Below are 14,655 nucleotides of genomic sequence, written 5' to 3' on the forward strand. Positions count from 1 at the left end.
ATTGTTAATTTTCCCATGTGTTTTGGATGCTTTTTGAAAGTCTTGAAAAATTCTTCCAGTTCCATCTTTGCTGTAAAACAGAAAGGGGGAGGATACCCAACACAGGCTCCTTATGGACTGCTTGGAGGAGAGAACTGGAGGCCAGGAAAGCACAAAAACCTCTCAGATAGTCAGTGTGGGAAGGAAACACCTTAAAAGTACCTAAAAGTATTCTTAAATCCATAAAGTACATTAAAAACCTTGAGTATCTAAAGCCATTAATGAGCCCTACTGAGTGTCAGTACAAAGCTCTCTAAGGACTCACTAAAGCAGAGAATTGAGGCCATGATTGCATAAACTTATCACAGTTTTTATCAAAAGGGAAACACCAATTACTTTAAAATAACTGAAGTACCCTGAAGTAGTAACGAGCCCCAATGAGTGTTGTTACTGACAAAGCCTCTCCAGGGACAAATTACAGCAGATAATTGGAGGCCATTATTGCACAAACCTCTCAGAGACTCCAAGGCAAAAGCCAAACCCAAAGTCCCTTCAAAACCCTGCACTCCCTACAGGGAGCATTAAGGATTCCCAGGGCCATTCCTGAGCAAGGCTCCCCAGGGACTCCTTCCAGCAGATCCTTGAGGCCACTGGGATGTGGGCTAGGGGGGGATGCTGAGGGCAGGACAAGGGGCTGACAGTGCCCAGCCTGGCTGGGGCTGTGCCAGGAGGCCCCAGGGCCTCAGGACAAGGTGTCTCCTTACAGCCCTTGGTGGCACAGACCCTGCTGTGCCCCAGGGCACAAAGACTTGGCTTCTCTTTGTCCCCACCTGTCATCACTGCCCCCAGTTCTCTGCTCTGCCTGGGGCCTGGGGACACTTTCTCATTTGTGCTCCTCAGTGGGACCCATTAAAAGTCCAAGAAACCTTGGAGTTGGATTCTGACTTGGAGTTCTGGAGAGGTTTCTTCATCTCCCTCTCAGGGACTGATGTTCAGGCCCTCAGCACAAAGCTCCAGAGGCTGAATAAAGTCCTTGTGTTGTGTCTGTGCCAAAGAGCTGGGCTGGGCTCCTGGCACAGAGGCAGCTCCTGGTAACCAAGAAGAGCTTCAAAAGCACATTTCTCTCAATGAGCAGCTTTTCTCCAGCCCAGCAGGGCTGGGGCACTGCCTGCAGCCACCCCGGGCACAGCACAGAGGCACAGAGAGCTTCAATCCGTCAGGGCTGGGAAGGTGCTGAGAAGTGCTGGGGCACAATCAGTGCCAGCCCTTGGCACAGGAACCTCTGGCTGCAGGACAATGCAGCTGCAGCTCCTGGAGCCATCTCCTAAAGCTGGAACATCCCAATGCCTGCAGACCCTGTGAGTACATTCTCTGATTGTCTCTTGTGCAGAGCAGCCAGGGGTGCCCAGGGCTGTCGTGCAGAGCAGGGTTCTGCAGCCCAGGGCGCTGTGCTTGGGCAGGGACTCTGCTGCCTGCCAGGGACAGCTCTCAGCCAGCCCTGGCAGCTGCTCCCAGTGCTCAGGGACAAGATCTGGGTGGGAGGAGACAGCTGGTAAGGCTTGGAAGTGTTCTCCTTGTGTGGTAGGGATGCTGCATTTTTTTAGGAGTGCTTCCAGCATGGCATTGAACTGCAGAAATTAGATTATACAGGGAGCACAGCAGAGAAGGGGCTGCGTAAAAGGGGATAAACTGCTTTTATGTCCTACTGTCCTAGGTTGCTGGGATGGAAACTGCACACAGACATTCATCTCACATTTCAGGCTGAGAAAAATAAAAAAAATTATCTGAGATCTTGCTAAACCAGGCACTGACAGATATCAGCACAGGGGCCTTTAGGAGCAGCATCAGTGTCACATTTCTAGCCAACTCTGGGTTGCTCTGATGGTGCCTGCAGAGCCAGAGCTGTCCCTGGGCAGTGCCAGAGCTGGGAGGGGTCTGCAGGGCAGAGCTGAGCCCCCAGGGCTGGGCTGGGCTCTGGCAGCACTGGCAGGGCCCAGCCCTGGGCACAGGGAAGCAGCTGCTGGCAGGGACAGCTCCAGGCAGCAGAGCCCTGGGCAGGCAGAGGGGGGAAAGTGCCCCCAGGCTGTGCTGGGATATTTAAAGTCCTCTCCAAGCACAGCTATTCCATGATTACTTTTCTTACAGAACCCCATGCAAGGACAGCAGAAATGTCCAACAGCAGCTCCATCAGGCACTTCCTCCTGCTGGCATTGGCAGACACGCGGCAGCTGCAGCTCCTGCACTTCTGCCTCTTGCTGGGCATCTCCCTGGCTGCCCTCCTGGGCAACGGCCTCATCATCAGCGCCGTAGCCTGCGGCCACCACCTGCACACGCCCATGTTCTTCTTCCTGCTCAACCTGGCCCTCGCTGATCTGGGCTCCATCTGTACCGCTGTCCCCAAAGCCATGCACAATTCCCTCTGGGACACCAGGGACATCTCCTACACAGGATGTGCTGCTCAGCTCTTTTTTTTTCTGTTCTTCATCTCAGCAGAGTTTTTCCTCCTGACCGTCATGTGCTACGACCGCTACGTGTCCATCTGCAAACCCCTGCACTACGGGACCCTCCTGGGCAGCAGAGCTTGTGCCCACATGGCAGCAGCTGCCTGGGCCAGTGGCTTTCTCAATGCTCTCATGCACACAGCCAATACATTTTCCCTGCCCCTGTGCCAGGGCAATGCCCTGGGCCAGTTCTTCTGTGAGGTGCCCCAGATCCTCAAGCTCTCCTGCTCACAGTCAAACCTCAAGGAACTTGTACTTATTGTGTTGTCCATATGTTCTGCATTTGGTTGTTTTGTGTTCATTGTTTTCTCCTATGTGCAGATCTTCAGTGCTGTCCTGAGGATCCCCTCTGAGCAGGGACGGCACAAAGCCTTTTCCACCTGTCTCCCTCACCTGGTCGTGGTCTCCCTGTTCATCAGCACTGTAATGTTTGCCTACCTGAAGCCTCCCTCCATGTCCTTCCCATCCCTGGATCTGGCCCTGTCAGTTCTGTACTCGGTGGTGCCTCCAGCCCTGAACCCTCTCATCTACAGCCTGAGGAACCAGGAGCTCAAGGCTGCAGTGTGGAGACTGATGACTGCATGCATTCACAAACATTAAACTGCTGGCCAATTACGCCAAATCACTTGTAATAAAAGTCTTATTTGCTACTTCTAAGTTTCATTATGGAAGCTCTTCTTCTTTGTTATACTTTTTTCATATTGTCCACAAATAAATGTCATTCCTTGTGCCATTTCTCATTTTGTTTCTCTCCACCTTCCCTGTGACCACAGACTCTTTCAATGAGGGGCCGCACACTCGGTGGCTTTAAAGAAACTAAAGTGTCTCCCAGAAGAGTTTTCTGCAAAGATGCCCTTTTGATGCCTATTATGGAGCTGCAGCAGCAATGTCTGTGTGCAGAGCTGGGGCAGATCAGTGCTGGCACAGCAGCTGTGCCCAGCAGCAGCAGCAGCACTTGGTGTTGCCAGTGCTGCTGCCGTGGCCCTGCCCCGCTGCCCTGGTGGCCCTGGTGTTGCTGCAGGGCCTGAGTGCTCTCGGGGCCGGGCACAGCCCTGAAGGTGGCAGTGCCGGGGCTGCAGCAGGGACAGGCCATGGGCACTGCTGGGGCAGCGCTGATGCCTCAGGCCAGGCCCTGGGGGCTCCAGGCTCCTTGCCCAGGCTCTCTCAAGTACATGCCCAGGCCAATGCTCAGCACAGAAAAGCCCCGTGAGCAGCCCCAGGCTGGCCGTGGGCAGGCTGGGGGCAAACAGCATGGCTGGGGCTCTGCAAGGGCCCTGGGGCACATGGGAAGGAGCAGCAGAGCAGGGACTGATCCATCCCCAGTGTGCTGCACAGCCCAGGGCAGCGTCCCAGAGTGTCCTGATGGAGCTGCCAACAACATCCCCCCTCTGCAGCCCTGGCCTCTCCCCCAGCTCACACAGGTGCCCCATCCTTGCAGGCACAGACACGGCAGCACTGGCTCAGCAGCCCGTTGGCATTGCACACAGCAGGCACGATTACCCCCATGCTGTTGGTAGGGGACATGAAGCTGAGGGAGCACAAATGCCATCAGCCCCTGGGGCCAGCAAGGGCTGGGGGACACCAGGGAAACCACTCAGCTTTGTCCTGGCCTCTGCAGTCAGCCAGAAAGTTTGTTCCCATCAGCTGGGAGTTTCCTGTGCCACTGCAGACTCTTGCTCAGAGCCAGGGCTGCCTGGCAGCCACCCCCAAACTGACCCGAGCATTTCCCTTGCTTCACCTTTGCTTTCCTTACTCTTTCCCTGGTATAAATTTCTTCGTCTTGCCCACCCCCATTCCCTGCCCTGCAAACAGCCCATCCCTGTTTGCCCTTTCCTCTCTGGCCCCACTCCCCATTGCAGTTCCTGACTTGGCACCATGGGAACGTCCCTTGGGCAGCAGGATCATCCTACAAGTGCTGCAGGAATTGTCTGCAGGCTCCTGCAGTGCCTGGTACTGCTCCAGAGGCACCCCAGGCCAGGGGGGCACATCTGGGCTGCTGTGTCTGGCTCTGGGGCTCCCTGTTCTGGGCAGTGAGGAGGAGCTGCAGAGGCTCTGCAGGACTGACAGGATGGGCTTTGGGGCTGGCAGGAGAAGCTGAGGGACCTGGGCTGCTGGAGCTTCTGAAAAGGAGGCCCAGGGCTCCTCCTGCAACTGCTGCACAGGTGGTTTAAGAGAATCACAGAATCAGCAAGGTTGGAAAAGACCTTGAAGATCATCAAGTCCAACCTGTGCCCTTATACTGCCCTGTCTCCCCTGAGCCTCCTCTTCTCCAGGATAAACAACCCCAGCTCTCTCAGCCACTCCTCACAAAACTTTTGTTCCAGACTCCTCCGCAGCCTTGTTGCCCTTCTCTGGACACACTCCAGCCCCTCCATGTCCTTCCTATATTGGGGAGCCCAGAACTGGACACAGCATTCAAGGAGCTGCCCAAGCGGTGCTGAGCACAGGGGAAGAATCACTGCCCTGCTCCTGCTGGCCACACCATTCCTGATCCATATTAGTGCCAGGGGTTGGATGAGGGAAATGGTGGGGAGGGGGTGGGGACAAAGTGTTATTGATTGTCATCTATAAAGGGTCTTGACTTTCATATCTTTTCTGACTTCATTAGAAGCTTCTGCGGATCAATATCAATTGGACATTTATTATATCAATCTATAAACTGGAAAAGAAAACAGGGCAAAATAATTCTCTCTGCATTGTTTTCAGTGGAGTATATTGCAGTGTCAAAATGTTCTCCTTGGTTCTACAGAGCCGCTTGGTTCAATGAGGCCTTGAAGTTTCACAATGGTCTTCAGTATTTCATAAGGCCCTGCAATGTCACAATGGACCTTTGGTTCCACGAGTTCCACACTGTTCCATGAATCCTGAGTTCCATGGGGCTCTGTAGTGTCACAATTTTCTCATTGGTTCCAGGGTGCCACACAGTGCTGCAATTGCCCTTTGGCTCAACAGGGCCTTATAGTGTCCCAGTTGACTCCTTGATTCCATGGGGATGCAAAGTGCCACGATGGCCCTTTGGTTTCACAAGGCCTCAAAGTGTAAAAATGGCCTCCATGGTTTCACAAGGCCGAGCTACATCACAATGGATCCTCGATTCCATGATGCCCCAGAGTGTCACAACAGCCTCCTGGGTTCTGCACTTTAAGAATGCCCCCTTGGTCCCTTGGAGCCCCACAATGTCACTATTGTGCCCTTGTTTCCATGAGGCCCTGCAATGCCAGAATGGTCCTTTGGTTCCATGAGGGCCCATGTGTCACAGTGGCCTCCTTGGTTCCATGATGTCTTGTAGCACAGCAATGGCCTCCTTGGTTTCACAGTGCCAGAATGGCTCCTTTGTCCCATGGAGCCCCACAGTGTCACTGTGGTTCCTTGATTCCATGAGGCCCTGCCATGCAACAATGGCCCCTTCGTTACAATGGGTTCCAAAGGCTCATAGTGGTCTCTGTGGTTCCACGAGGCCCTGCAATATCCCAACGGACCCCTGGTTCAAAGGGACCTGCAGTGTCACAAGGCTGCCTTAGTTCGCGAGGCCTTGCAGTGCTGTAGTGGCCCCTTGGTTTCATGAGTCAAAGCAGAATCAGAATGGCCCCTTGGTTCCATGGAGCACCACAGTGTCACCATGGTCCCATTGGATCCACAGGGCCCCGTAGTGTAACAATGGACCTTTGGTTCCATGAGGTTCCACTGCATCACAATAGACTTTGGTTCCATGAGGTTCCTCATTGTCTCAGTGGCCTCTTGGCTCCATGAGGCCCCACAGTGTCCAAATGGTCTCCTTGGTTCTGTGAAACCCTACAGAGCCACAATGGACCCTTGGTTCCATGAGCTTTTGCACTGTCAACAATGATCTGAGTTCCACAGTGTCACCATGGATCCTTTGTTCCATGAGGTTCTATAGCATAACATAATCCCCTTGATTCCAGAATGTTCTGCAGTGTCACAATGGACCCTTGGTTCCATGAGCTTTCGCACTGTCAACAATGATCTGAGTTCCACAGCATCACCATGGATCCTTTGTTCCATGAGGTTCCATAGCATAACATGACCACCTTGACTCCAGAAGGTTCTGCAGTGGCACAATGGACCATTGGTTCCATGCAGCCCCAAACTCTCACAATGATCCCATGGCTCCATGAACTTCCATACTGTCAGCAATGGTCTCCCGGGTTCCACGAGGCCTTGCTCTGATACAGTGGACTCTTGCTTCCATGGGGTTCCACTGCATCACAATGGACCCTTTGTTCCATGAGGTTCCAAGTGTCACAGCTGGATCCTTGGTTCTGTCAGCCTCTGCTGTCACCAAATGTCCACAATATCAGAATAAGACACCTTAACACTAATTTAGTGTTTAAGAGAGCATCATTTATTCAGGCCTAAGGTCCAGTGAGTGATGACTGCTTAGGTGGACATGTGATTCTACCAGTGTATTGCTTATATACAGTCACTATGTGTATATTAAAATTTACCCATTTCCATAAAACCAACCACAAATTCCCAGATTCAGTCCTTGATTTTTCTATCACTGCATTCTTGAGTCAGATGTCTTCATCTTCTCTTCCAACCACTCCTGTTGGGAAAGCAGCCCCTGACTGCCTCGTTTCTCTGCTGAAAGTCCACAGGCACTGTAAAGATTTAATTAACCCTTTTGGTATCAGCCCCAAGCTTTGTGTGGGCAGGCAGAGGCAGGCAGGAGGCAGAGCTGTCAGCAAAGGAAGGGCCCAGCCAGGTGGGGCAGCCGGGGGATACCGACAGCCTGCAGGGACAGAGGCGCAGGGCAGGGACACCGTGGGACAGCCTGGGCTGCACAGGGCACAGGGATGGGCAGCAGCTGCAAGACAGCCCTGCCAGAGCCAACTTGGGCAGCACTTTGGCAATGGCAGACAGAAAGAGCACCAAAGCCCCAGAGGCTCATTAAAGTCCCTGTGCTGTGTCTGTGCTGCTGAGCTGGGCCGGGCTCCTGGCCCAGAGGCAGCTCCTGGCAAGGGCAGCGCTGCAGAGAGACAGCTCTGGCCAGGAGCAGCTCCTGTGCACAGCCCAGCAGGGCTGGGGCACTACCAGGGCCCCTCAGGGACACCAGCAGGGCACAGACCGAGCTCACAGGGGCTCAGCACGGGCAGGAGGGGCTGTGGGATGTCCCAGAGGGGGCTGTGTCACAGCAGCACCTCTGTGGCTGTGTCACAGAGGCACAGAGCAGCTGTGATGTCAGCAAGGAGCTGTGTGACAGCACAGAGTGGGCTGTGTGAGGTCACAGATTGGGCAATGACATCACAGAGTTTTTTGTGAGAGGTCACTGAGCAGCTACAACATCATAGAGGGGATTCTGTGACATCACAGAGCAGGCTGTGACATCATGGCATGGCTGTATGACATCTCAGAGCAGGCTGTGATGTCAAAATATATGCTGTGACATTACATTATTGACATCATTGAAGGGATTGTTACATCACAGAGCTGACTCTGGTGTCATAGAGTAGGGTGTGACACCATAGAGCAAACTCTGCCATCAGAGAGGATGGCTCTGTGACATCAGAGAGTGGGTTGTGACATCACTCGGTGACTGAGTGACATCACAGAACTGCCTGCGACATCACAGAACTGACTGTGATGTCACAGTGTGACTTTGTGACATCACAGAGTCTTCTGCCACATCACACAGGAGCTGCATGACATCACAGGATGACACCTCAGAGTAAGCTCTCTGACATCACAGGAGGAAGTGTGACATCACAGATGGCTGAGTGACCTCACAGGGGCTGTGTGAGGTCGCTGGGGAGGTCACTCTGTCGAAGGAAGGAGACCAGGACACCAGATGGTCATCAACAGGTCTGATTTATTGATTGATTCGGCAACCTTAATACAGTGCCTAATGAGCCTCATACATATTGCAAAAGCTGAGCTCAGGATTGGCTATTCAGCTACATGTAAACCCCACCTAATTTAGCCTTTAGCTACATTCCTGTGGTTAGTAAGAATAGCAACTTCTGCATTCCACATCCCGTTCTTGTATAACTTCAGCATTTTCTTTGTCAACAAGGACACCCTGCTCTTGAAAGGGCCTCTGCTCTAGTTAGGACATCTTAACCAAATTGATTTGGCTGTGTCCCCTCTCCTCAAGCCACTCTTTGACAAAACTCTCCACACTTCCCCTGTTTTGTTCTTGGGCAAGGAGGCTAGTCTGCCAGGATTTTTCTATCATTCAGCTGACCATATTTTGAATACAATTAAAGATACAAGGCAAAATAAGAAAAAGCATCAAAATCACACCCAGTACCCCTATAGCATATGTCACAAGGTTTCTCAGCCACGGTCCAACTCCTAAGCTTTTAAGCCATTCATCGATCCTAGACCTTCTTCTTCTTTAAAATTGTAAAGTCCCTACTGTAGATATTTTATCTTAGCATGAATAGATACAGAGTGATCGGACAAATTCATGCAACACATTCCCTCAAACTCTTCACATCCATGCCCTTGTGCTAAAAGCAAAAAATCTATAGCGGCTCTATTTTGCAAAACAGCATGGTTAACACTTTGCTCATGTGCGGTTAGCATATCTAAAATTTGTGATGTCTTGTTTAACTTGTCCTTGGCCCAGCATCCCAATTGCTTTGCTAAGTTCATAGCTTTATTTGCAGCTCCTCCTGGCAAGATAGTTGAAACTATCACTTGTTTTAACTCAGTCCAAAACCGTGGGTCTCCTATCTGGCTGCAGTCTAAGTCATGCAGGCTGCCTCTCTTCCTGCTTGAATTTTGACTCTATTGCATTAATAAAGACACATTGGGGTGAAACAACGATAATTTTCCCAAATAACAAGGTCCACCCTGTGGCCTGGCTGGTATACTATTCCAAGCTCTGTCTCCACAAATTAAAAATATCCCTGTGGGTAATTTCATTGGTGCCGTGATGTTAGTGCCGTTACATTGGCTGTAAATCTGTTTAGACACTGTATCCAAACTGAGGGATGAATCCAGGGTAGCCCATGCGTCTCTAGGCCGATGTAAATTCTGGGGATCTAAGGGATCAAAACTGAACCATTCGCCATTTGAGGTGTTGGTCATACTGGCGTTTGCACTTCCGAAGAGATCCAACTCCTCTGGAGGAGAATGCAAGGTAGTATTAAGTGATAAGATTATTAAGCATTGGCGGTAACCATCAGTTTGACTTGCAGTGTGACCTGGCGTGGATGAATTAATGTTTGTCATATTGCGCATGCATAGAGTTTGATTATCAATCAGACTGCAAAATTCCCCAGGAGACCACACTGGGAGTCCCACCAAGCATGTTCAAAATGGATTAGTAACCCCTCCAAGGCTAAGACAAAGCGATGATTGGTTAGTTTAATTAGCAAGCGTTATCCATATATTATCTCTTGGCTGATTAAAGCGCGTTACTCCTACCGCCCCATCCGTCACAGCACTGAGCAGTATAACAAAAATAAGCCTCATTTTTCTGTTTTCTTTCTCGCTTTCCTTTTCTTATCTGTCTTTAATCTCACCGATCCTAACCTTTGCAATCTCCATCTCTGTAGGGCCTTGATGCAGGAGTCCAATGCCTGATCAGGATCTCCTTTGATGGGTCCTACAATTGAATGCTGTGTTAGAGGCACCAATTGTCTACACCTAGCAGAAGCTATGTATGACTTACTTTGAGCTTTAACTCTTTTCACAATACACTGTACCTCCCACCGGTAGTAGGCCAAGATTTTCTGCTCAGGAGACTAGTAAAGATCTACAGCCAGAGTCGTACCTAGCCCCGTCTGTCTCCTTAGTTCCCTCTGCCAGTCTTCCCCCCATGTGTAGTCATGCTTGCAGGTGTTACACCATAAGCCCCAGATCCCAGACTGTTCTAACCAAAAGGTTCCACCACAACCCCCACAATATAGAGCTCCCCACGCAGCACAACAGGGGCTGCAACACTCAAGGCAGCGCTCCCTCGCTGGTCCTTTTATGTGGAAGGTCGATAGTGCTTCAACAGTGTCAGTGTCAATCAGTTCCTTGGCCATCCGGTAGTGGCGTGTCACTGCTCTGTCCACCGCTTTCTAAAGTCCCTTCAATTGCAGTAATAAGGGTCGTAAGATCAGCGGCAGCTTCTTCTTCAGACGCTCCCTGTCCCCCTCCGTAAGATTGTCCACCAGATGCTGCATCAAAGACAGGTTTAGTCCACTTGGCAGGCACCCACAAAGGCCCTGTTGGTGAGGAAACACAAAGATATCCCCGACCCCAATATAGCACTTTTGCGGGCTTTTCCCATATCCCTGTGCTTGAGTTCTTATACTTCACCCAGATTTCTGTTTCCTTACCAGTTTCCTGACTTGATCTTGGGTGATGTTTAACTGCAGGGGGGCCATCGTCCTCCCCAAAAATACATAAATGATTGATCACATATAAAACTTTAGCCAGGCATGCTTGTGGGGCCTTTAAATCCTGGTGTTTGTCAATATATTGTTTGAGGGTACCATTTGCTCTTTCTACTACTGCCTGTCCTGTGGGGGAGTGCGGAATACCTGTCCCATGCTTGACAGACCATTGGTCCAAAAATTTTTGGACCCTAGCACTTGTGTAAGCTGGACCATTATCCGTTTTGATATCTTTTGGGACTCCCATGACAGCAAAGCAGCTCAATAAGTGCCTGATCACATGTATTGCTTTCTCTCCTCCATGAGCTGCAGCCCATATGTAGTGGCTATATGTATCTATGGTGACATGCACATACTTGAGCCTACCAAACCTGGCTACATGCGTGACATCCATTTGCCTTTTCTCATTCATTTCTAAACCTCGAGGATTAACTCCGCAGCCCAGGCCTATTCCCCCATTATGATAACTGCATATTGGACAAGCCCTGACAATGGCCTTGGCTTCTGACAAGCCCAGATCAAAGCTCCTCGCCAACCCTTTCACATTTTGATGGTACCTACTATGGGCTTCTCTTGCCAATGTATGCTTATCAACAGGACAAGAGTTATCAATGGGTAAGGTAACCAATTTATCTGCACGCTCCCTTCCCCTAGACGTTCAGACCACTTATGACTCCTGATATGGATTACAGAGTACACTGCACTTCTATCCCTGAGAGCTTTCCTTAATTGAACCAGGAACTCATACAGCCGTTTGTTATTCACTTCCTTAATTGCTGCTCCTTCTATACGTCTGGCTACTCCAGCGACATACATGGAGTCTGTGACCACATTCAAGGGCTCATGCAGATTGGACATTGCCCATACTACTGCTAACAATTCTAAGGTTTGTAGGCTGTCTGCAGAGTCTGCTATAAGAAATTGATGCCTCCATTGTCTTTTTTTTTTGCCAAGTGACAGCAGCACGTCTTGATTTCTTCCCTGCGTCTGTGAAGGCTGTGGTAGCTCCTTCAATGGGGCGCTCTCTTCTCAGCGGCTGAGTGATCCAGTCCCATTCTGTCATCCATTGCAGGACCCTGGGCACTAACTTGCTTGTCTCCACCTTTGCAGATGATGTCAATAATGCTTCCTGTAAGTCCACTGAATTAACCAGGTACCAGTCCAGCGTCTCTTTTTTCATGGGTATCCTAATGGTGGCAGGTTCTCAACCGTCCACTTCAGTAATTCTGAGATGGCCTTTTTTGATCAGCGCAGCCAATTGTTCAATTTTTGCAAATATTGTTCTCTTATGTTGTAATGGTGGTGACAGCCATTCCAATACCCGTATCTCCCACGTTTTGTTTTCATACTGAGAGAGCGCCAAGCAGGTGACAAGGACTATTCCAAATGGTGAGGTCAATAGGGCAATCTAGCTCTCAACGAGACACATACCCTTGTTGTACATAACTACTGATATGCTGTAGGGCGGTATGGTGTTCCTCTGTGAGGCATACAGGGGTAGTGGGGTCAGTGCCCTTTAACAAGGGTCGCAGGGTCTCCAACAAGTGATTTGGTACTCCCACTATGGGTTTTAGCCACTGTAAGTCTCCTAGCAACTTTTGAACATCATGTAGAGTCTTAATGTCCAAGTGCAGTTCCAATTTTTGGGGCACCACTGGTTCATTAGAGTCCATCCCAATAACTTCCATGGTTTCATAGTCTGAATTTTCTCTGTGGCAATAACAAGTGAGGCTGCTGCAAGAGTGTCTTTGATGCTGTCAACTTGCAAAGGGGAAAATGGCTGTTGCTTCGCGAACCAAATATTATCCATGTAATGATATATTATGGTAGCTGGCCACTGCTGACGTAATGGCTGTAATGCAGCGTCAACATAAAGCTGGCACAACGTGGGCGAGTTCCGCATCCCTTGTGGAATTGTCGTCCACTCAAATCTATTGTCTGGTTCCCCACGATTTATTGCTGGTAGGGTAAAGGCAAACATCTTCATGTCATCGGGATGCAGTCCAATAGTGAAGAAACAGTCCTTTAAATCGATGATTAAAAGTGGCCAATCTTGAGGGATCATGGCTGGGTTCGGAAGACCAGGTTGCAAGGCCCCCATCGGTTCCATCTGGTCATTCACAGCTCGTAGATCGTGTAGCAGGTGGTATTTCCCTGACTTCTTCTTGATCACAAAAATGGGTGTGTTCAAGGGACTTGTTGAGAGTTGTAAATGCCCCTGCTCATATTGCTCCTTCACCAATTCATGGGCATGTATAAGACTCTCCCCTTTCCAGGGCCATTGCTTAACCATCACCGGTGTATCTGTTTTCCAGGTGAGGGGAATGGGGAAAGTCCAAGCAATGGCAATTACCCCAAAGGGTGGTGATTGGTCAACACCACCCCCAGCTGTGTTAAAACATCCCTGCCAATCAGGCAAGAGACTGTAGGGGGCAACTGAACGACTGAAAACACAACAGACACTTGTTGCCCATCAATCCGCATTGATAGAGGTGGTGTTTTGCTTGCCAAAGTAAGTCCTCCTACTCCCGTGAGCATGTTTGTTGATGGGAGCAGGGGCCAATGCTGTGGCCATGCGTCTGGCGATATGATGCTGGTGTCTGCTCCCGTATCCAATAATCCATAAAGGGTTATGCTCTGGTGTCCATGGGTAATTTCAACTCTTTGTTTTGGCCTCTCTTGAAGATTTACAGTCAGGAGTGTAATACCAGTAGAGCCAAAACCCTTTCCGTCACGCTTCTATCCAGTAAGCGATGGAATACTCAATGTCATCTGTGGTAATGGTATCAATTGTGTGATGCGTTGTCCTTTGGTTATCTTTATCGGGGTATAAGGGGTGTAAGCCATGATGATTTGTATTTCTCCGGTATAGTCCGCATCTATGACCCCAGGTAATACAAATACTCCCAGCATAGATGTTGAAGAGCATCCGAGCAATAAGGCTCCACATTTTTGTCCTTGTAGCGTGAAAGGGCCGTTTACTCCAGTTGGTATCCTTTCCGGGCAATTTGTCATTAATGTGACATCTACTGCTGCTGATATGTCCAAGCCAAGGCTCCCTGCTGTTGCTGGCTGCAGACAAGAGGTGGTGCTGATGTCACGGCTGCAACTTGTGTCTGGGTGCCGTTTCCCGATCGGCGCCGGCAAGCCGTAGTGTTGTGGGAGCTGGATAGGCAGTTTTGGCACCACCAGCCAGTCGCTCTGCATTCTCAGCGCATGTGTCCCCCACTGCCGCATCGGTAACATCTGGGGTATGTCTTTGAGCCTCCCTGCGTGACTGCCATTGAGCCATTTCGGAAAGGAGCAAGAGCGGCTAGCACTTGGCTTTGAGCAGATTCTGCTTGCTTTTGCAGCCCTACTCCTAATTCCTTTATTGCATCTACTAAAAATACTTGAGAGGCTGCTGGCTGTAATGCCATTTGTTCTAATGCTTCCTCAATGGTCCAATTTGCTCCCAGAGTGGCTAGCACCCTTTGCGTGGCCGGATTGCTATTCTGTAAAGCACACTGCTTCAATAGCGCCCCCTTCATGTATTCTGCTTTACCGGCCCGGTCTATAGCCGCGGCTGCTTTGTCAATAAAACTCCCGAATGATTCCTCTCTCCCTTGTTTTATGCTCATGTACGCCGGCAGCCCTCCTGGCTCTTTAACCCTTTCTATGGCCGCACGTACCAACCGCATGGCTTCTCTGAGCTTATCTGGTCCTGATATCAACTGTACCTCTGTGCGCAGGTATGCCCCTAAGCCCATCAACTCATCCACCGTCACCCCCTGCAGTGGGTCCCCCTGAGCTCTCTGTGTCCCGACCGACTCGTTAACTAA

The 14,655-nt window shown here is 50.4% G+C and overlaps 1 protein-coding gene across 1 annotated transcript; it reads left to right on the forward strand.

The window, feature by feature from the left end:
• The first annotated feature begins 2,147 nt into the window (after positions 1–2,147).
• On the forward strand, positions 2,148–3,080 carry LOC102062092 (olfactory receptor 14J1-like). The gene has a single exon (XM_014274514.3). The coding sequence runs from the start codon at positions 2,148–2,150 to the stop codon at positions 3,078–3,080; it is 933 nt and encodes a 310-aa protein (XP_014129989.2).
• The last annotated feature ends 11,575 nt before the right edge of the window (positions 3,081–14,655 follow it).

Source organism: Zonotrichia albicollis, unplaced genomic scaffold (genome assembly GCF_047830755.1).
Source record: "Zonotrichia albicollis isolate bZonAlb1 unplaced genomic scaffold, bZonAlb1.hap1 Scaffold_254, whole genome shotgun sequence".
In the NCBI taxonomy this organism is placed as follows: Eukaryota; Metazoa; Chordata; class Aves; order Passeriformes; family Passerellidae; genus Zonotrichia; species Zonotrichia albicollis.

What these genes read in the sequence shown, in the direction of transcription:
- LOC102062092 (XM_014274514.3), top strand. Translation starts at nt 2,148, where the DNA reads ATGTCCAACAGCAGCTCCATCAGGCACTTCCTCCTGCTGGCATTGGCA.